This window comes from Amphiprion ocellaris, chromosome 23 (genome assembly GCF_022539595.1).
Source record: "Amphiprion ocellaris isolate individual 3 ecotype Okinawa chromosome 23, ASM2253959v1, whole genome shotgun sequence".
NCBI lineage: Eukaryota > Metazoa > Chordata > Actinopteri > Pomacentridae > Amphiprion > Amphiprion ocellaris.
The window spans coordinates 18,785,327-18,807,963 of record NC_072788.1 but is presented as its reverse complement, the minus strand read 5'-3'; the positions used below and the strand labels follow the sequence as shown (position 1 = coordinate 18,807,963).

The 22,637-nt window shown below is 40.7% G+C and overlaps 1 protein-coding gene across 2 annotated transcripts in view; it reads left to right on the top strand.

The window, feature by feature from the left end:
* focad (focadhesin) overlaps positions 1–22,637 on the top strand; it is a 114,043-nt gene that overhangs the window by 32,537 nt on the left and 58,869 nt on the right. For both annotated transcript variants that reach the window (XM_023263741.3, XM_035945182.2), the window contains exons 8-18: positions 5,359–5,568; positions 5,742–5,829; positions 7,558–7,751; positions 9,979–10,239; positions 11,977–12,081; positions 12,289–12,390; positions 12,484–12,611; positions 12,973–13,099; positions 13,348–13,482; positions 19,510–19,560; positions 19,834–19,917. In XM_023263741.3, coding sequence (XP_023119509.2) covers positions 5,359–5,568; positions 5,742–5,829; positions 7,558–7,751; positions 9,979–10,239; positions 11,977–12,081; positions 12,289–12,390; positions 12,484–12,611; positions 12,973–13,099; positions 13,348–13,482; positions 19,510–19,560; positions 19,834–19,917 — 1,485 coding nt within the window. The remainder of the gene's footprint in view (positions 1–5,358; positions 5,569–5,741; positions 5,830–7,557; positions 7,752–9,978; positions 10,240–11,976; positions 12,082–12,288; positions 12,391–12,483; positions 12,612–12,972; positions 13,100–13,347; positions 13,483–19,509; positions 19,561–19,833; positions 19,918–22,637) is intronic.

Genomic DNA, 22,637 nt, shown 5'->3' with positions numbered 1-22,637 from the left:
TTAATTCTCAAAAAGGATTCTTTGGTATTAAGACCGGACCATCAATAACTGACAACCTATTAGGCGAGCCATGACTGAGATGTTAAGTATGCTCACTTATACAAGTGTTCAAACATAACAATACACAAAAATGGGATCGTATGAATCTTTGAAAAATCTGGCCTTACCAGCCTCTATTACATCTGCTCTGTCAGTCCAGGAAGTCTTGAACTTGGGACTGCAGCTGCAGCCAACTCTGGATCCTCCATCATTGGTCCAAAACACTTTTGAAGGCCATTTTGCAGGGCTCTGATGAGTGGCATGCATGTCTTGCTTGATGTCTCCAGCCTGCTAAGTTTGGACAGTAGTTGTTGGATTACTGGCAGCAGCCATTCCATGAAGGAAGTGAACTCAGATTGGAGGATGTTTGAAGCTTTCACCAGTGGCTTCATGGTGGTACAGTATTCCCTTAGGAATACAACTTCTGCAGGACTCCACCTGTAAGATACAACAACAAAGCCTACCAGGACTGTAAAATGTCAGAAATGGCACCACATTTAACATTGTTTTGTTTGGCAGCCCTGTTTGCTGAATAAAACAGGCACACTTAAGCAGCTGTTTCAAGTGAGAGCCTTATTTTATGATTGTTTAAATTATCTGTGCTCATGAATTAATGTTTCACATTACTAATGTGCCGCTAAAATTGTTTAAAAAAAAAAAAAAAAACTTCAACTGAGAATAATATGTTTTGTTTTCTTATTAATTATTAAGAGACTGTTCGTGTTTTCAACTGTCCATTAAGGAAAATGCACAAACTTTGCAACCATATTGGTAGGTGTGCAATTTTACTCACATTTTCACTTTGAACTCCTCATAAACGCTCCTGATGGCATCTTCCCCTTTCTCATCAATGATGCGTATTATCCTTTCAGTAGCAAGGTAGGTTGAATTCCACCGTGTTGCATTGAGACGAATGATCTGTAGCTCACACTTCATTTGCCAAATGAGACCTACCAGTTTTGTTCCAAATGGCCTGGTATTTTGCAGAGATGGCACGGGAGAGCTTCTTGTAGGTATCATTCATGCTCTCTGCCAGGGCAGCATTGGTTGTTGCCACAAGGTTTAAGAGGTGACATGCACATCGCTGATGAGGGGGTAGTTGATATTCCAAACCAGTCTTCAACAAGGATCACACTTGCATCATGGTAGTCAATATGGTCAGTCAGGTCAAGAGCATCTGGGTCTGCTTCTTCCTCATCTTCTGCATCATTTTGTGCCCCAAACATGTTGAAGGCCTTGACGAAGTTGGATCCACTATCAGTTGTGGTTCTTACAACTTTGCTTCTAATCTTGTATTGGCAATGGACATCATTAAGAGCACCAGCAAGCATGTCAAATGTGTGAGATCCTCTCAGTCTTTTGCACACTAGTGCTGCAGATCTTCTTTCTGGGGACTCTTCTTCTATCCAATGGCATGTGACCCCAAGGTAACTTTTCTGATGATCTGACCAACAATCAGTCGTGGTAGCAACAAATTTTACTTTATCCAGTTCTGCAACCAAAGTCTTCTTCATGTGATCAGCAGCTTCACAGATTCTGGCACGTACAGTGGGCCTGGAGATGACTTTGGCTTGAGGTTGTAATGTGGTAACCAGTTCTTTGAAAGCGAATTGTTCTACCACTGCAAATGGCTGTAGACCCTCACAATGAAATTCATGACAAGCTTAACAGTTGCTTGTGGAACACGTTTGTTTGCAGCTCTCAACATCACGTGTGGTAATTTGATTTGTTCATTTGCTAAGAGCTTGTTTGGTGTGGCTGTGGTCTTTCGTTGATGAGATGTTGCTGCAACAGTGTCATGGTACAGCTCAACCTTCGATGGATGTTTCCTCTGTAGAGATAAATATTATCACACATCAGGTTCAAACATTATTTCATCACATCACTGTGACTAACGCCAAAGGAAAACACTTTAAAAAAAAAAATAAAAAATCATTCAGCCAGAGTAACAATTTGAGATAATCTTTGATTGTTTAGCATAGTACAAAACAGTGGTAAATTTGGTTAAACTTTGCAAATATATTGCTGTATTTATTCACAAGTGTAAACCAATTTTGAAGGATCTTTGCCAAAAATCTATTTCTGTGTACATTCTAAATTCTCAAATCTGTATGCTCTCTGTAAAAAGAGTATTGACCAATGTACCAGTATCTAAATATTTTAACTCCCTTTTATCAGTATCAGCCTCAAAAAATCCAGTATCAGTCAGGTCCTATAAAACAGAGCAAAGTATATGTATATACCAAAATTAAATTAAGAAAAGGGATCAGATACACAAAAAATGCTGCCAATAGGGCTAACAAATAAAAACAATCCACAGTATGTTCTGTTAAAAAAATCATATCAGGCAACATATAAGCCAATATTGATTAAGATCCATGTCACTGTGACATACCAATATCAGGCCAATGATATAGGTCAGATGATACAGTCTAGTGCTATATGTCAAATGAGAGCTGGGAACCTGAAGATTAATTTGAGATGCAGCTCAGCACTGTGTGCCAGGGTTTTTTAATCAAAACAGCTCACCTTATTCAATGAAATTACTGCAATGATACGACTATTATGAGCCAAGAGTGTAAACAAATGGCGCACACATGAATATATTGGGTTCACTGATTCCACAAGGACCCAATATGCAGGAATAATAAAATAGAATTGGCAAAATTACACAAATACCACATGCAAAATAACCACCAGGTTTTGCACAAAACTGCAAGGCATTAGAGTGAAGTGGATGTGTCAGTAAAGGGGAGACGCTTATCATACGAAAACATTTTCATTCAGGTATCTTGAAGTAAGAAAACAAGGGACCCCTTGCTCGTGCCCCGTTTTCTATGCTAAACGTTAGCCTAAATTTGAAGCACTATTTATCCCCCTTACTGAAAAGCTAACGTAACACGAAGCTAACATACTAACATCCAATTTGTCTTCTAGTTTCATATAACATAGCGTCACTCTAGCACAAAATATAGGCCTGCTGAACATAGGGATATGAGTATTAAATGACTAAAGATTGAATTTATTGTAATGACGGTGGTTGTCCAAATATTAAGATAAAACATTTCTAAGAATTGTAGCTCAGGTATGCATGCACGCACACGCACACATTAGCTGGCTCTGTCTTATTTTAATATCATGCTAACCAATGGAGTCACCAGACTTATCTTAGCCAAACTAATAATCTTAACACATATGAAAAATAAGAAAACAATATCATACAAGTATAGTTGTAAACCCTCTTACCGCAATGTGTTTTTTGAGATTAGACGCTGAAGTCTTGTAAGCCGATATCACCGTAGAGGTCAAACAAAGTTTGCACTGCATCTGTACGCTGTTGTCTTTTCTCTCTCTGTACATGAAAAATTCCTCCAGGTACGGCCACGGACACTCCTCCGTCTTTTCTTCATCATTTTCACTGTTGACAGTGTTGTCTTCTGTCTCCATTTTGCCTTTTTTGTCTCCAAATCTTCAGTCTATACACTATTCTCTACTCTGCTGTGTAGGTATGTTACCTCCACAAATGTGTGAGTTGTCCTTTCCTTACGTCATAGATTAATTAGCGCAGGTCACGATCGGACGGCCTTATTGGCTACAAAAATGCAGTTGAGAGGTTTGAATATGAATTCAAATTGTGGGCATACTCAGTAGCGACTTTGATTTTAAAAGTAGGATGTCTGTGTAGTTTCTCATTCATCCAGGTCATGGTTATCCAAAGTTGTGTAAATCAATCCAGCTGGACTTTAAGAAGGTTCCTTGAAGACGTTTCACTTCTCATCCAAGAGGTTTCTTCAGTTCTGGTGGTGGTTGATGTTGCCTTGGCTTATAACCTCTGTTAGGTGTGGTCAGTGTTATTCACATTCCAACGACCATTGCCAAGGCCCACCTGGCTTCTCAACGATGGTCGTTGGGAGCCAGGGAGTGACAAAGGGGGTCGTTGAAATGCGAGTTTCACCGAGCCCTCCTATGCTAATGGGGGTCGTTAGCATGAGCCACCTCACCTGAGTCATTCTGCTGAGTAGTTCTTTTGGGGACTTTTGAAAGGACCTGATTGTAAAATGGTGAAAGATGATGTCGCAGACCACCCCCCCTGTTCAGAGATGGCTTCTCCACTTTAAGATGGATGGCTTCTTTCACGCCTCTCTCAAATCATCTGTCCTCCCTGTCCAAAATCTGAACATTGGTGTCCTGAAATGAGTGTCCCTATTCCTTGAGGTGAAGGAAGACTGCTGAATCCTGTCCTGAGGAACTGGCTCTTCTGTGTTGAGCCATACACTTGTTAAGTGGCTGTTTGGTTTCCCCTATGTAGAGATCTGAGCATTCTTCGCTGCATTTAACTGCATACACCAGGTTGCCCTTCTGACTGTGTGGTGTGGGGTCTTTTGGGTGGACCAGTCTTTGTCTGAGTGTGTTATTTGGCTTAAAAAAGACAGGGATCTGGTGTTTGTTGAAGATCCTCCTCAGTTTTTCAGACAGTCCAGACACATATGGGATCATTATGTTGTTTCGCCTGTTCTCCTTCTCTTCAGTTCTCACTGCGTTGTTCTACTTTCTGGATCTTGTGTGAGCCTTCACAAAGGTCAAGTCAGGATATCCACAAGTTTTCAGTGCCCCTTTCAGGTGTTTGTGTTCTTTTTCCTGGCCTTGGGTACTGGTGGGTAACTTGTCGGCCCTGTGTTGCAGGGTCCTGATGACCCCTAGCTTGTGCTCCAGTGGGTGGTGAGAGTCAAAAAGCAGATACTGGTCCGTGTGTGTGTTGGTTTCCTGTATACCCCAACACTCAGATTTCTGTCCTCTTCTATGTGGACCTCACAATCCAAAAAGGGCAAATTGTTATCCTTTACATCCTCTCTGGTGAACTTGATGTTGCTGTCCAACTCTGTAGTTGATGTGTTCAGGTGAAAGTTTGCACCTCCTGGATTCTGATCTTGACCCATGTGTCGTCAACGTATCGGAACCAGTGGCTCGGTGTTGCTCCGTTAAACGAGGTCAGAGCCCTGTGTTCCACTTCTTCCACTTTCTACTTTCTTGCTTTTATTTTATAGATGTGGTAAAGGCAGATAGGAAATATGGAAAACAGTGCAAAGGAGTGACATGCAGGAAAAGTTCTGATGGCCAGGAATTGAAATTGTGATGACATTTGCACCCATTTTTGTGCACCCTACCTACTCAGCTATCAGGTCACCACCTGATGAGCAGTTTTGTCTCATTCAGCATCAAAAAAGTTAAAAATGTATTTCAACAAGATGTTTTGAGGAGAAATGTGGTCCAGCAAAACAGTAAAAAAAAAAAAAGCTGTTTTCCTCTCTGCCACCACAGGTTGACAGCATGGAGGCAGTGCTAGAACTGTGTGGATTCATGGACGCTCTGCTTCAAGGTCTCATCAGGGCTTCCGGAGATTGCTGGAAAACCGAGAGAGCTGGGATGCTTCTACAGCTGCTGTGTGCCTGTCAACGATGCCTGAAGTTGAATGGAGACTGCCGACCGCTCCTCAACTTAATACAGCAGCTTCTGTCGTCCTGCCAACAGGTGACAACTGTAACTGACTGCAATGCTTTTGATCAAATACAATCTTAGATAATATTTTTTTTCCAAACTAGACCCAAAATTTTTCTTTACGGCCCTAAAAATCATAATTTACATCTCACCCCAAGATACATATGTCAAAATGTGCTGCCACTAAAGCTGTGTGTGCTTTGTAGGAGCTGCCATTGGATGAGCTGATGATGGCTGTGGCCCTGCTCCTGCTAGAGGCTCCTGCAGCTCAGCAAACCAGCCTGCTCAGTCTTGGTAAAGCAAAATCTATAGCGCTCATGCCATAAAATCAAAAATAAAATAAATAAACCTAGTCACCTCATGCAGAGCCTGGCTCACTTCTAATATTTAGTTTAAAGATGTGTGTGTGACTATAATGTAAACATTTTCTTTTATTCTACAAAAAAGACTTTTTGAAGCAAAAAGAAAAGTAATTATTGCAGGCACAGTTAAGCTCTGGCCATGGTCAGATTCTCAATCTGTTCAGAAATCCTGACTTGTGAATAAAATTACTTTAAATTCATTTTGCACAGAACACATCAAAACACATCATCCTGCAGTGTGTTGCTGGGAGCAAAACAAACCCAAGACCAATTCCACTCCACACCATCTCCCCCAACCTCTGCAAATTGGCTCATTTATACAATATTTCATTTGTAATTGGTTTGCGTAATGAATGTCAAAACCAGATGCAGAAGAAGTCATGCAATGGAAGTCATTATTTCATTGCTGCTGTGAAGGTTATTTGTGTGCATGAAAAGGTTGAAATTACCTTATCAGCCAACAATCAGAGCCAAGATGAAAAAAGGAATAGACTCAAACACTATGGATACACATCCAAAGAGTTTCTGTGCATCAGTATTATTATCTAGTCACCTTATCATAGGGTAACAGTGACTTATTTAGTCTTGTTGAAATTAAATATGTGAAACTTGTAATCTGTATGACCTGTTAGTCTTGGTTCATTTGATGACGTCCGTTTTTTCTGATGGTTTTCAGGAAGAGAATTTTAACACTTGAGTAAACACTCAACAAGCAGCTTTTGCTACCAATACTCAGAAGCAAAAGTGCAAATTTTCAACTAAAAGTGCAGCCAAAGAGAGTCATAGTGATTTGATAAAGCAGACCATAAAAAATATTGAGCCCTTTGAATAATTGGCTTTCATGCTGCACACACCTGCAGCTCCTCATCTAACAGCTCACTGCTGCAGTTTCTGACTCTTCCATGGCAAAAAAATGCCAAATTGCCTCCTGAGAAAAGCAACAATATTGATTTTCTTGTGACGTCTTCACAATAAACCCATTCCGTTTTGTTCAGTGACCACAGCAGGAATAGGAAATTTTTTGGTTTTCACTATTTGTAATTTACTGCGTCTTTGAATATCACCACATGCACTGAAAACAAATGTATAGAAGGAGAATTACAAAGGGTTAATACATGCAATGTCCATTGGACATAGCAGCGTTTACATTATGAAAATCTGAAGGCTTGTAATGTTAAAGCTGCACTAATTGTATTTTTTATATGAATGTTACATCAAATGACTGTTAAATGATTGTGTTGTTGTGACTGATTTACAGGTCCTTTCTACCCACTTAGTTTTCCATAATGTTGTTTACTGCTCTGTTATATTCATTTCACATACAGGAAATCTCTGACTTCCAAGGCCTTTAAAATTTTGGTTTATCCTTGTCTTTTTCCTAATTAAGCTTTGCTGACATTGCAAATGTGAACTTGTTACAGTCAGCCATATTGATTTTTTTACATTTTGTGTTGCGGAACTCTTCAAGGATGTTCAGCTTAAGTTTCTGACATCAGACGTGAATCAATCGCAGCATAAGTCCTTTGCTGCTGCTGCTGCTGTTAATTTCATCACGATTATTCTGCTTTATGCTAGTCAATAATATAGTTTGTCCACATAGAGGCATCAGTCTTTACGAGATTCTAGCCTTCTCCCTTCACTCTCTCTCTACTTGATATAGCACTGAGTTTAGCCCCTGAACAGGCCAAGCTGCCGCCCTGGTTGAGTCCAGTCCTGGTCCTTCCTGTGCTGCAGCTCCTCTCCTGTTCGAGCTTCACTGAACCGCTGGCTGACCAGAGGACACACAACCTCAACCACAGTCTGGCCAACAACCTGCTAAGCAGCATCAGCAGACCCACGGATAAGCCACGACAGGTAACCCTTGGGCTGTTTTCCAAATTGATCCTATTAAAGTCATATTTTTAGAAGCAATGACCAAACTGAAGAAAACCGATTTGTGCTTAAATGAGGAATTTTTTTTGCAGTTTCTTGGGGGATTGGATACTGCCCTCCTCTGTGTGCAGCCTCTTTTACTGTCACCATCAAACAACTTATTTAACTCTAACCAGTTGAACCAAATCAAACACTGTTTTAGGACTAGGGCATATATGATATGGATTTGCTATGGATGAAAGCAGACTGCCAAGAAAGATATCTATTTGAGATAAATAACTGGCATTTGGTCAAAACACTCTGCTCATTGTTCTACAGCTTAGCATTTGATTGCTCAGAGAACCAGTGTTTGCTCTAAAAGCTAAGGGCAGTAAGCTGATGAAATATGGACTGAAATAGAACTGAATACATTTGTGTACAATTTATTTATGTAAAAAAAGGGATGTTTTACTGCTTACTGTATCTATGTCAGTCTGTGTGTAAAGGAGCATATTTATCCAATGTGCTGCCTGAGTGATGGAGAATATAGGGATACTTAACCCTCTAAACTCTGAGCAATTTCAGGGCATTTTCTTTTCTCCTGTCCCACTTTCACTCTCTGTAGACTCATTTCTCCCTGCAGTATAAAGAGAATTCAGTTTTTTTGTGTGTGTGTGCAGTATGATGCAGTTATAATTCTATAAATCATTAATTTTGAATTTCTTTGAATATTAAATAATGGTGGTTCTGCATGCTATAGATATTTTACTACTGGCATTTTTACAATCTCCACTAATAAGCGTTTTTTTAATTACTCTGCACATCAACTTTATAAAGCTATTTCACCATACCGAATGTATCTTCCAACAACTTGCTGATAACTTGCTCCTCTTCAAATATATTTAATTTTCCTCTCAAATTCTGTAATTTGTTTCCACATCTGTCCCATCTCTTCTCTCTGTAAACACAGCCTGCAGCTCATTTAAGGAAGTCCCAGAATTTTTGTCACTGCTGGTTGAACGGTTGAATAGTTGAATCACTCATGGTTTTGCATATGTGCTGAGGAAAGCGGATTTTTTTTTTTTTAAATAGAATCTTGAGCAAATTATTTATTTTTGAAGGAGATGTGCAGAATAAAATGATTTTAATGAAACGTCAAAATTTTTAACCTCAGACTTGTTCACGTTTCCTGTCTGTCACACATGATTAGTTCAAAGACCATTGGAAAGCTAAAAATCCGACAATTACCTCGGTTTTTACAATTTCTGGCTTCAATAAATAGTGTAAATTTGGAATTTAGAGATACCTTTGAAACCCACTGTTTGCCTATAGAGGGTTAAGATGAAAGCTAATGTTGCCTTTGGAAGTACAGATGAGTCACTAATCTTATTCTACCTTGTTAAAAAAATGTGTTTGTGTGCTCACTTGCTGAATAAATCCTTCAAATATGAATTGTGATAGCTTCAGAGCACATGTTGCCAAATTTTTGCCCTCAGTTATAACCCATCACCAGTCCAAATAACATTTATTTGCACAGCATTTAGCTCTCTTTAGCGAGAGAGATTTCTGTGTGTTCTGTATTTTTGTTTTATGACACAAACCACTTTGGGTGCATTAACCATTGTTCCATCATCTGCCTCTTTGTTATCATGCTGTATTTGCATATGGGAGTAACTGGTACTCTTCCAACTAATAACAAGGCAGCAGTCGCAGAAACAACCACAGACACAAAACTGCAACAAGTTAGTTTGTCTCTCTTACCCACAAGCATTGACATTTAATAATGCTGCACCTTGACTCATTTACCAGGCTGTTAAACAGCAAACAATCAGGAGAAGTGACCCTGCTAATGTCAGTTAGCTAACTGACATCAAATGCTTCTGTTTCTTATCATTTAACTGCTGCTGACAAAACTCAAAGTTTCAGCCAGCTTCACAACATATTTACATTGGGCCTATTAATTGGAAAATCAGTCTTTTTTTATTACTGTAGTAGTTTATCTGACCTTATTTCACATTTCAGCTGCAAATTAGAAGTTTTATGTATATACATGTCACACGTCTCTTACAGCCAATTCATGATGGACGTGACTCCCAACAATTGCAAGTTGAAGTGGTCAAACTTTAGAAGGTTTTATTGCACTTTTTTGTATGAGGTTTGTTGTTTTTCATTAGTTTTGTTTATGTATATTATAGAATACAGATTTTATTTTAGGTCTTCCTTTCCTTAGCCTGGCCCTCCACTGGCACTTCCTCTCAGTCCGTGGTACAGCGAGCTCAGCGTGGCTTTGTCCATCCTGCACAAAGTGGCCAGCAATCCAGCAGCAGCAGCTGATTGGCTGTTGGCGGTCAGCTCGGCCCTGTCATCCAGCCAGCGCCTGCCCTCCTCCCTCCTCCTCATTGTGACCCATCTAATCATCACTGGTCAGGAAGACGTTTGCCAGCTGGCTTTGAAAGCAAGCCAGGCCATCGCTGGTGCCGACCCCTGCCAGGTAGATAAGCCACACAGCTGTTTTCTCCAAAGTTTTTAGTCAATGCCTTGAGTATTAGAGGAAGTTTCTTAGTAAAAACTAAGAAATGCATGAATTATCTCCATGCAGAACAAGTTATACCAGTCCTGCCTTTGTTTTCTGCCCTCAACTCAACTAGTTATTTTCCACAAAGGTGTAATAGGTGGTTCTCCTCCCTCCTCCTCTATTCATTAGTGGCCTTGATTTGTATGTTAGTTAATTACTTTAGCTGGTGACAGAATACATTGTCATTATAGTCTGCATTCAGCAGTGATGGTAGGTATTCAGTAGGTTATACTCATGCACTATACGTGTTTTAGCTAATGGGAAGTTGGCATGTTGTACATCTTTATATACAGTCTGTGGTTGGAATGGACAGTTTCATTAACAGCATATAGATACTGTGGTTACAAAGTGGAATGTTAGACATTGTATGTCATTGACCCTGACTTTGAAATGGTTAAAAATACAACAGCAGCACCATCTTAAAAACCCCTTACCTGCCTTTAGCTGCTGGATTGTCTGCAGTTTTATAAAGCGAGAGCATTAAACTGACAGACTTCCTTCTGGCCCTCGGGGACCATAAATGGAGTCGCTAGCTCCAGAAGATGATGTGAAATATCACATGGTGTTATAGGCTCCTCATTACTCAGGCTCATAGATGCCTTCCGAGTATACCCCCGCTGTTCTAATTGCTCCCAGAGTGCCACTTCCGCCAGTGCTTTGATGCGTTAGTAGAAGGTTATTGGCATATTTGAATCCATTGGATTTGCCTGCATGCTGTAGCTCATCACCTCACATCTGCCTGCGCACAGTAGCAAACATCATGTAGGTTTGCAATAGCTCTTTGTTGCAAGAGCTGAAAGTATTAACAAAGCTGACCACTGTCTGCAGATTCAGTGGTTGTGCAGGGAAAATGATAAATTCATTACTATTTACTCTGATTTATTGGAATCATATTTATTGATCAAAGGTGACAGTTTAGGGTCAGCAACAGACATTTTAGAGATTGAACTGGCAAGAAAACCTCCATTTTCTTGCTGTGTGCCCCTCCTTCTTGCTCTCAAGCCTTGCAGGTGAAGAGGTTGCTAAGCAACGGCCAAGGTGCAGGGCAGCAGTAAGTGTTTTATGTTAATTAAAGGCTGTAACACTGCAGAGCTGTTGTCTATCCAAGGGCCTTGACTAGTTCTTATTTTTAACACAGCACTGAAGGTAATAATTAAGTGCAACCCCACATTTACCTTCTTTCCACTCTCTAACTTTAGTCTATGAAGCCTTAATGGCCAGAGTGTATAAGGGGTTAAGTGAGAGTGGCTCAGATGTCCACAATCATGTGTCAGACCATGAAGGGGCTGGGAGGTGAGACAGCCTATCACCTGAAACAGTTAATCTGTATGTCCCGATACTGTCACCACAGCTCACCCTGCTGAGGTTTGTGCATAGCTACAGGTCAAGTCAACTACTTTAACAAACCCCAACATAAGTCGCCTCTACAGCACCTGACACCCTGTGCAGCTAGAGCTTTGAATGAGAGAGAAGAATTCCCCACAAAACCCTTTAATGTGGAAAAAAATGACAAGATATTAAGCTGGACAATGAATCAAGGCTTCAAATGTAGGACGTTTGGATTCATTGAGTCTGGTTAATATGCTCTGTGAGCCATCCTTAGTAGTTTTCACTATGCGTTTCCTTCAACTAAACTCCCATGTATGTCTGAAGGTTCCTTCCCTCATTCCGGTTCTGTTGTTCAGACTGGCCAAAGAAAAGAATCCAGGCCTAGCTCATGCTGTGCTCAACTGCCTGCCGAACCTCGGGACTCATAAGGTACCGAGGACACTCTGTCCTCCCCTTGTCCTCGTTTACAATGACTTTGATCTGACTATATTACATGTATATATCTGTCTTGTGTATACCCCAATTATGTCAGTGCATACATTACCTTTGCACATGCTTGTGATTCTTTTTTAAAGATAATTCATACACCAAGTATAAAGAACTGACTGGCTCTGATTGAGTGCTTTAATATTCCAGCTCTGTGTCCCTATGGTGCTGCAGACTCTGCACATGCTGGCCAGCGCCCCCAAGCTGAGAGGGGTGGCACTGCGCCTCGTGACTGCTCTCTGGAAGAAACAGGTATGGAATTAATAATGATCATCACAATTACCATATGTCTTCACCTAATCTAAAAAAAAAATTCTTGTTCACTTCTTTGTTTGTGTCTGCAAGGACCGAGTCTACCCGGAGCTGCAGCGTGTCCTAGACCAGCAGGACAGCAGGGTGGTGGTGGGGAAGGACACCCAGTGGGAGCAGATCCTAGCCAGGGCCGCCTGCCTCAGAGACATCTGCAGAGAGAGGTGAGAGATTCGAGGTCAATAATCAAAAGCTGCAGCCATAATGACTAGAATTCATAATAATGTCATTAGTTAATCCTGAAATATGAGCTGTTCCTGGATATATTAGCTAGTTTACAGTATAACTAAGTAAGATTGTATGTGAATTTGATGTCAAGTCAGCCTGGAAAATTTGCACAGGAGATTTTCCAGCCATTTTATATCAAATGCTACTAGGTACAGCTAGAAAAGACAATGAAGATCTTTGTAAGAAAGAGGGAGACCTTTAAATATCTTCCAATGCCTTGATTTTTCCTTTAAAGTGTTTTAAAGACCAGCACAAACTTGCCTTATGTATGCGTGCTTCTGTGCGTATGTGTGTCAGGCCTTACCAGCATGGAGGTGACATGTTGGCTGCCATTACACTCACTCTAAAGCAGTGTAACAGACCAGACTTGGCAACTCCTGCTGCTCTCGCCCTGCAAGGACTACAAGAGCTGTGTCGAGCAGAGGTACTGCATATGAACACATGGAATTTTCTGTTTTCAAACTACTTATACTATCCCAAGGATCAGGATTACACAGTTATTTGGGTAAATGTGCAGAATAAAACCCATTTTTTTAGATTCGAGACAGGCTTCCAGGTTTGACTTGGCAAAGCTAAAGAGATAGCTCAATCAATCTGGTCCTTGTAGCAGACTCTAGCAGCAGTTATGCTGGTAAATATCATTAGTTGAGTTTCATGTGGCTTGTTTCACAGGTTGTGGACATTATCTCCACATGGAGAAGTCTCGGGCCTGAGCTGAGTTGCGACACCCGTCCACTGATGGTGAAAGCCGTAGCTGAGCTTCTGGCTCTGGTTCCCCAGCTCTCTGTCAATTCAGAGGAGTATGAGGTACCTGGTCTAATTTTTTAAAAGATTCTTTTTCAATGTGTGTTTGATTGGCTATCATTGCTTTGTATGCATGTTTCTATCCTGTTTTGTCTTTGTGTCAGTCTGCGTTTGACAGCAGTGGTGGAAGAAGTACATGTTTTACATAAGTCCAGAAGTATTTTGATCAAAATGTACTTAGAGTACCAAAAAATTCAGTATTCAGTTTTTAGAATGGGCCACTTTATTGCTATAGCTAGTAACGATAGGGCTAGTTTAAATTACTTTACATACTGCTTGGTAGTTGGAGAAATTCTACTTGAGATCACTTGGGTTTTATCTTAATCTATAGCAACACATTATGTGTTGATTGTATTTTTCTGCAAATAAAGAGTAACTAAAATGATCAAATAATGCAATAAAAATGAAGTAAAAAGCAAGCTTCCCTTTAAAGTTGTTGGATTGAGAAATATAGCTGTAGAAGTTCCAAACACTCAAGTAAAGTACAGTTACCTTAAAGCTACTAAAGTAAAGTGCCTGAGTAAGTTTACTTAGTTACATTCCATCACTGTGAATTGGTGTAATATATCACTAATCAAGACCGGGTCAAGAAGAAGAAGAGGCCATGACCAGTTACCTTACAGTGTAACCATAATTGTGCAGATTAGCAATGACCAAGGCAAAACACAGCTACTACATATTGGTTCAAATTGAGTTTGCACCACTATTTTACTTTCTTAAATCTGTTTTTCGATATAGAAAATATTATGTCACAGAAATGTATCATTTGCATGAAAGCAGCCTCTCCGCAGTAACTACAAAACTGAAGTGCAGCAAAATGTGGTATGTGTACACTGTTTGCATTGTATGTCGGTACTGGTGCCAGGTTTATGTTGCTGCACTGCAGTGTGGTGGTGTGTGAAGTGTTCAGCTGATCAGCACACTTATCACACTCTCTGTGGCAGAAAAACAGAACTAAGTTACTACACAGCTTAAGTTCTAGAAAGGAAGGGAAATAAGTTCATGATGGAGAAGAAAAAAGCAAAACTCCATTCAAAGATATCCAACTTTGACAATTTCTTTAACTGCCATCTTATTGGTGGTTGAGCTACACAGAAACACCTGAATCCCATGAGATATATGAACTGTAAGTTAATTCAAAATATTATTTATTTTCATCAGCAAACTAGTTAAAACTGATCAGAAAGCTGAAAGTCTATGGTTTGTGGATTCTGAGAAAGTCAGAGTGCAGTAGTAGTGCTGTATTTTCTGCTTCTGTATGGCTTCTAATTTGATATTTTTAGAGGACCAGTTGTCAGCCTGAAAAGGCATAAGATTAAAATATTTAAGCCTTTATGTTTGCCATCTCAGTCTGGAAGCTGAATCATCACAGCATTTTGCTTGTGTAATTAAAAGGTTGTCAGGGTTCCCACGCATCCTGGAAAACCTGGAAAATGATTGACCAATTTTCCAGTCATGGAAAACATATGGAAAATGAGAAAAAAGGTCAAATGTCCTGGAAGCGGTTAACTTATACTGGAAAAATATTTATCCTCCCCCTGTCAATGCAAACAGGTTAAAAGTTATGCGCATGCATGTCTGTTGTCACCTTATCTTCTGAGCAACATTAAGGCATTAGTAGGGAGGTTAAGCCGAAAAAGTAGGCCTTTGACTTCAAGTCATGATGCAAAGGTTCCCTCTGGTATGGAAGTACCTTAGGGTCATACAATTTATTTTTTCCTAAGACACAAGTGAGCTCACACTTTGTATTGGAAATAAACACATTTTTTCAAAAATGGCCGCCAATGCCCCGAAAATACTCTAGAACCCATATCTTTGCTTCTGTTATAGGTATAATGACAAATTTGGTGTTAAAGTGTACATTTTTGGGGTCAAGGAATCCAATAAAATAGGTTTCAAGTGTCAAATACCAACAGCTTTCCCCTTACCATGACAACTGGGGGTAAATATGCACATTTCACATAAAAAATTGTGTCATCAGAGTGACTTTACTTATCTTTTCCTTCAAAAAGTTTTGTATTTAAGCAGTGCAGCTACTTCTGTACATTACATTTGTCCTAAGTAGCATGAGATTTCAACTAGTCAGGAGTAGCATATGCCTAGATGCACCAGGGGCTGTAACAGCTGTAGCAGCTGTTGAATGTCAAAGGTGACAGGTTGAAACTTTGAGGTTCGTATGACTTTCTGAATGAATAGAAAAATGTTTTTAAGGTTAGATTATTAATAACTATCTAGCTAGTAAATAGTTAGCTACATTATTATTGAAGCAAGCACATAGCCTACATTTTGATAGCTAGTTAGTTAGCTTCATTATTATAAATATATACACAAATGAGTTACAATTTTGCTTATTGCACATGACAGTTTGCTAGGTGTCATTAAGTGAGTGTGTGTTTGGTCTGTTGGGAGCTGATTATAAAAGTCTGATACCAGCATGAAGGAAGGACCTGTGGTAATGCTCCTTCACACACCTGGGTGATGCAGTCTGTCACTAAAGGAGCTGTCCAGAGCTCTCAGAGTGTCGTGCATGGGGTGGGAGACACTGTCCAGCAGGGATGTTAGCTTGGCTAACGTCCTCCTTTCTCCCACCACCTACACTGGATCCAGGGGGCTCCCCAGGACAGAGCAGGCAGTCTTGATCAGCCGATCAAGTTTCCTTTTTTCAGCAGCTGTGATGCTGCTGCCCCAGCAGACCACACCATAAAAGATGGCTGATGCCACCACAGAGTCATAAAAAGTCTTCATGAGTGCCCCCTGCACTTCAAAAAAACAGCAGTCTCCTCAGTAGACAGAGTCTACTGTGACCCTTCTTGTGGAGTGCTGCAGTGTGGTCTGACCAGTCCAGTTTATTGTTCAGGTGAACATCCAGGTATTTATATGAATCCACTCTCTCCATGTCCACGCCCTGGATGTTCACTGATGGTGGGGGTGTGTGACTGCATCTGTGAAAGTCCACCACCAGTTTTTTGGTCTTTCCTGAGTTGATCTGGAGGTAGCTCCACTGGCACCAGTCCACAAAGTCCTGGTTCAGTTCTCTGTACTCGTCATCATCGTCATCTGAGATAAGACCGACGATCACAGAGTCATCAGAGAACTTCTGCAGATGACAGATGGCTGAGTGGTCCATGAAGTCTGTAGTGTACCAGGTGAAAAGAAACGGAGCCAAGACCATTTCCTGTGGGGTCCCTGTGTTGCAGACCACCATGTCAGACTCACAGTCCCGTGTCCTCACAAACTGTGGTCTGTCTGCGTAGTTCATTATCCAGCCAAAGAGGTGGTGATCCACCCCTGTGACCTCCAGCTTGTCCCTCAGGAGAACCGTCTGAATCGTGTTAAAAGCACTGGAGAAATCAAAGAACATGATTCCCACAGTGCCAGCAGGCTTCTCCAGGTGGGACAGAGCATGGTCCAGGAGGAAGATGACAGTGACTGGAATCATGTTTTAAAAAATGCTGTAGATAACATCCAGGAGCTGAAGGTATTTGGGAATCTGCCTGAGTTTATAGTGGACATCAGTGGTGCAAGTCAGGATGTAGTGCAGCTGATGAGTCAAAATCCTGTCATGTGGCACAAAAGCTGCAGAAATTCTATTGCATCACAGAGGCTACTTCACTCATCCAAATCATACACGTTGCCACTGTTCACAGAGTTGCCTACCAGCCCCACTATGGCTTGGCATGCAATGAAAGTCCTCAGACAAACAACCACCTACCTTAGTCCAGGTCAGACACCCATGCTCCAGAGATTTGTCCTGATGCTCTATGGTGTATCTGAGGACAACATCGCAACTGTGGATGCTGCGCAACTCTCCTTCTTCTTTCAGAAAGAAAAAGATTTTGACCACATGCCACCAAGCAGTGATGAACTCCATTAGCACATCCTTCGAGTAGCTTTTCAGGTAAGACAAATTTGTATAGGGACATAATATAAATATGGCTAAGGACAATGGAGGGCCTTGGTATCACGAATTATGTTTCTCTTTAGATATGTATGGGGAAAGGCACTTGTCAAACACCATGCAACACTTTCACTGTCTCTATGGAGATGGGAGCAGGATTCCCCAGACTCTCCATCAACTCCTGTCAACACTACAACTGCTATTATTTCAAAGGACTTGCCAGAACTTGTCATTTGCAAGTGTAAGACTGACTGTAAGGCACCTTGCAAATGCTGCATGCGGAGGCTGCCTTGCATGTCTCTCTGTGGACATCATGGCCCATGTTCCCACAGTGGTGCAGACATCTAAATAGAAAATCATCTTTGTGATGTAGTTATACTAAGCTATTAGACTTCATCGCTAGAAAATTATAGGTATTTGCATTGTCTACTTCTAAAATGTGAACATACAGTCATGGAAAAAATGTTAGACCACCCTTGTTTTCTTCAATTTCTTGTTAATTTTAATGCCTGGTACCACTAAAGGTACATTTGTTTGGACAAATATAATGATAACAACAAAAATAACTCATAAGAGTTTAATTTCAGAGCTTGTATCAGACATTTTCCATGGTTCTCTTGATAATAACCAAAATCCCTTTAGTTTTTCTTACATCAATAGCTATGTCATTGTACTGCCAAAAACAGCTTTCAGGATTCCATGTTTTCTTTTCTGTTTTAGTCCCATGGTACACACAGGAGTTAGTACTGTTTCATAACCATTGTTTCTGATGACTGCAGCCATGCGTCTTGGCATGCTCTCCACCAGCTTCTGACATTGTTCTGCTGTCACAGCAGCAAATTCCTGTTGCACGAATTCTAATTTGCTTTGTTTTTGGGCTTGTGGTTCTCCATTTTGCATTTGACGATTTTCCACAAATTTTCAGTTGGATTTAGATCTGGTGCAGGCCAAGGCATGGTTCCAATGTTCTGGTTCTCCATCCAGGCTTTAACTGACCTTTCCATGTGGCAAGGGGCATTGTCTTGTTGGAAAACCCAGTCATTGGAGGCAGGAAAGAGTTTTCCAGCTGATGGAAGAAGACTGTTTACAAGAGTAGTCCTTTGCATGACCTGGTACATTTGCCCTGTTCCACCCAAACTGAAAAATCCACAGATGGTCACTGATCCACCCCCATGTTTTACTGTAGGGGCAAATAATCTAGTTTGTAGCTTCTCCAGGCTTCCTCCTAACCAGTAAGTTGGCTGGAGTGGGCATCAACTGAAAATTGGATTCACCCCTGAAGTCTTTTAGTCTTTGAAAAAGACATATTCCAGGGATCAAACCACTATTCTTTGAACTCACACAATTCTCTAGCAATGACACACTGTTGTGGGGATATATCTGGATATGAGAGTTATTTTTAAAAATTACAAGCAGAGGGACACAACTTGCCTGGTTCTGTCAAAGTTCAAAAACACACCTGTTAACATCTCTAAAGTTCACTGGTTAACATGATATCTCTGGTTTGTTTAATATGCACAAAAACAGAATTGTAGAAATGACACCTTATCCTGCTTTCTATTGTTACATTACAGCCAAACTTCCTAAAGTCTCAATGAGCTGCTTGGCTTTGATATTATTATGCCTCAAAGAGACCGAATGCTATGCACACCGTCCATAACTGTTAGCCTGTGGTGTAGCTAGAAATTATGCATGTTAGTGCTTTTGAATTTCGGACGGAGCCTGGCTCGCTGTTTCCCCCTGCTTGTAGTTGTTTTGTGAAGCTAGGCTAAACATGTGTTTGAACACACAGACACGAGAGCAGTATCAGTCTTCTCATAACACTGCAAGAAAGCAAATAAGTGTATGTGTGTAACATATTTTAGCAAATTTGGGAGCAGGAAGACCCAATTTTGGGTCACTGCTCCAACATAAGCACTGCATTGAATTTTTAGTGGTGGTTGGCCTGCTGCTGTCAGTTGACTGAACAAAATTCACAAATGAGAAAGAATATGTGAGAAACAGAGTGGAATGTTCCATAGCTTCTCATTTGTGGGGCTGTGTGCTCTTTAGTGAAAAATCTCAGTTTTATGACTAAAAGGGAAATTATTTAACCTTTAAAAATATTTTTTCTTCCTTGTCTTTTTCCTCAGAAATTGACAGAGGAGGTAGTCAGCTTGCTCTGGAGTTATGCCATGAACAAGGTCTGTGTACTGAAGATATCTGATCTGTTTGGGAATTGTTTGTAAATTGTTTGTAAAATTTAGAAAAGTTTAACAGGCAATTCCAAATTTGCTCCAACATTTTGCAAATTTAAAACAGAAAATGTTTTTCTTTTGAGCCCCAAAATTCTGATCAAAGCTTAGTTACACTGATAATTGCAAACAGCATCATTATCTTCTACAGTGTGCTAATGTTTCAAATATATTTGTGAAGAAATTGCTCAAAATGCTGACTCTGTGCATTTGTTGTAACAGGATCCAGAGGTGGCCAGCTGTGGCTACAAGGCTTTGGCAGACTTCCCTGAAGCGGTTCACACTATAAATCTCCTTCCTGAGGCTGTAAGATTCCTGCTCCACTCAATTCTATACCTTTATATTTTGCATTGAATTGTTTACAACTGGAGTACACTCTTGTATACAGTTTCAATTTATTTAACTTTTTATATGCCCAAATTTATTTTTGATAACAGACTCAATCCTCCTTGATATGTAGGATACTAAGACAGATGTTCTACCATTCTCCAGTACAAGTTTTTCAGCTTTCCTGAATGGGTTGTGTTGTTCTACTGTTCTCTTTGAAATACCACGCTGATTTCAAATGTTCTATTTGATTCTTGTTTCATTGCATCATACTTGGTTAGGTCTAAGTACAGTTTCACTTTATTCTTCTTTAGAAACTCGTGTGCTTTCACCAGTGATCTTTGGATGGTCATGTTGGAATATATCTCTTCTTCTGAATTTCTGCAGACTGAGTCCATGCTTCACTGTCAGGACTATGCATTCACTGTTGTAGTCCCGGCCAGGTTCACTCACGTCAAACATGTTGGACCACATTTGAGCTGAACAAAATTATCTTGGTATCTTCTAACTTTAGGTCTCTTGTTATGTTCTTTAGCATACAGTGCATCCGGAAAGTATTCACAGCGCTTCACTTTTTCCAATTTTTTTTTTTTTTATGTTACAGCCTTATTCCAAAATGGATTAAATTCATTTTTTCCCTCAAAATTCTACACACAACACGCCATAATGACAATGTGAAAAAAGTTTTTTTTTGAAATAGTTTCAAATTTAATAATGAAAAAACTGAAAAATCACATGTACATAAGTATTCACAGCCTTTGCCCAGTACTTTGTTGATGCACCTTTGGCAGCAATTACAGCCTTAAGTCATTTTGAATATGATGCCACAAGCTCGGCACATGCATCTTTGGCCAGTTTTGTTCATTCGTCTTTGCAGCACCTCTCAAGCTCCATCAGGTTGGATGGGAAGCGTCGGTGCACAGCCATCCTTAGATCTCTCCAGAGATGTTCGATTGGATTCAGGTCTGGGCTCTGGCTGGACCGCTCAAGGACATTCACCGAGTTGTTCTGAAGCCACTCCTTCGATATCTTGGCTGTGTGCTTAGGGTCATTGTCCTGCTGAAAGATGAACCGTCGCCCCAGTCTGAGGTCAAGAGCGCTCTCCAGCAGGTTTTCATCCAGGATGTCTCTGTACATTGCTGCATTCATCTTTCCCTCTATCCTGACTAGTCTTCCAGTTCCTGCCGCTGAAAAACATCCCCACAGCATGATGCTACCACCACCATGCTTCACTGTAGGGATGGTATTGGCCTGGTGATGAGCGGTGCCTGGTTTTCTCCAAACGTAACGCCTGCCATTCACTCCAAAGAGTTCAATTTTTGTCTCATCAGACCAGAGAATTTTGTTTCGCAAACTCCAGGCAGGCTGCCATGTGCCTTTTACTAAGAAGTGGCTTCCGTCTGGCCACTCTACCATACAGGTCTGATTGGTGGATTGCTGCAGAGATGGTTGTCCTTCTGGAAGGTTCTCCTCTCTTCAAAGAGGAACGCTGGAGCTCTGACAGAGTGACCATCGGGTTATTGGTCACCTCCCTGACTAAAGCCCTTCTCCCCCGATCACTCAGCTTAGATGGCCGGCCATCTCTAGGAAGAGTCCTGGTGGTTCCAAACTTCTTCCACTTATGGATGATGGAGGCCACTGTGCTCATTGGAACCTTCAAAGCAGAAGAAATTTTTCTGTAACCTTCCCCAGCCTTGTGCCTCGAGACTATCCTGTCTCGGAGATCTACAGACAATTCCTTTGTCTTCATGCTTGGTTTGTGCTTTGACGTGCACCGTCAACTGTGGGACCTTATATAGACAGGTGTGTGCCTTTCCAAATCATGTCCAATCAACTGAATTCTACCACAGGTGGACTCCAATTAAGCTGCTGAAACATCTCAAGGATGATCAGTGGAAACAGAATGCACCTGAGCTCAATTTTGAGCTTCATGGCAAAGGCTGTGAATACTTGTGTACATGTGATTTCTCAGGTTTTTTATTTTTAATAAATTTGCAACAACTTCAAAAAAACTTTTTTCACATTGTCATTATGAGGTGTTGTGTGCAGAATTTTGAGGAAAAAAATGGATTTAATCCATTTTGGAATAAGGCTGTAACAAAAAAATGTGGGAAAAGTGAAGGGCTGTGAATACTTCCCGGGTGCACTGTAGTTCAACCTTACAGTTTTGTGCTAAAGACCAAGCAAGGGTGAAAAGATTGACATTATGAGATGGCTTTCACACAGTCTGAACTGTCACAGAAATGCTGATTTCCATTGTTACTCCGCCAAGGAACACGGTGGAGTTATGTGACGATTGGCGTACGTTTGTCTGTTTATCTGTGTGCAACATTACTCAAAAACAGATTTGGATGAAATTTTCAGTGAAGGTCAGAAATGACACAAGGACCACCTGATTAGATTTTGGCAGTGATGCAGCTTATAGTCTGGATCCACAGATTTGTTAAAGATTTCTGTATCATTGCAAGATAGTGGCATGGTGTCACTGTAACTATGACAAAAAGTGAATGCTATGTCAGCTGCCTGCTGACGATCACATCATTGCAATCCTACTACAAATCCACTGCTGCAGACTTATTGGGACTTATCTGTTGGAAATGCTACGACTGAGCAGCCTTGGCGGAGTACTGAGCTTTCTGAGTGCCTTTCTTGTTGTCTTAATCGTGCAGTTGTGCCTGTTTCTGCTGCTCTGTTTTCCC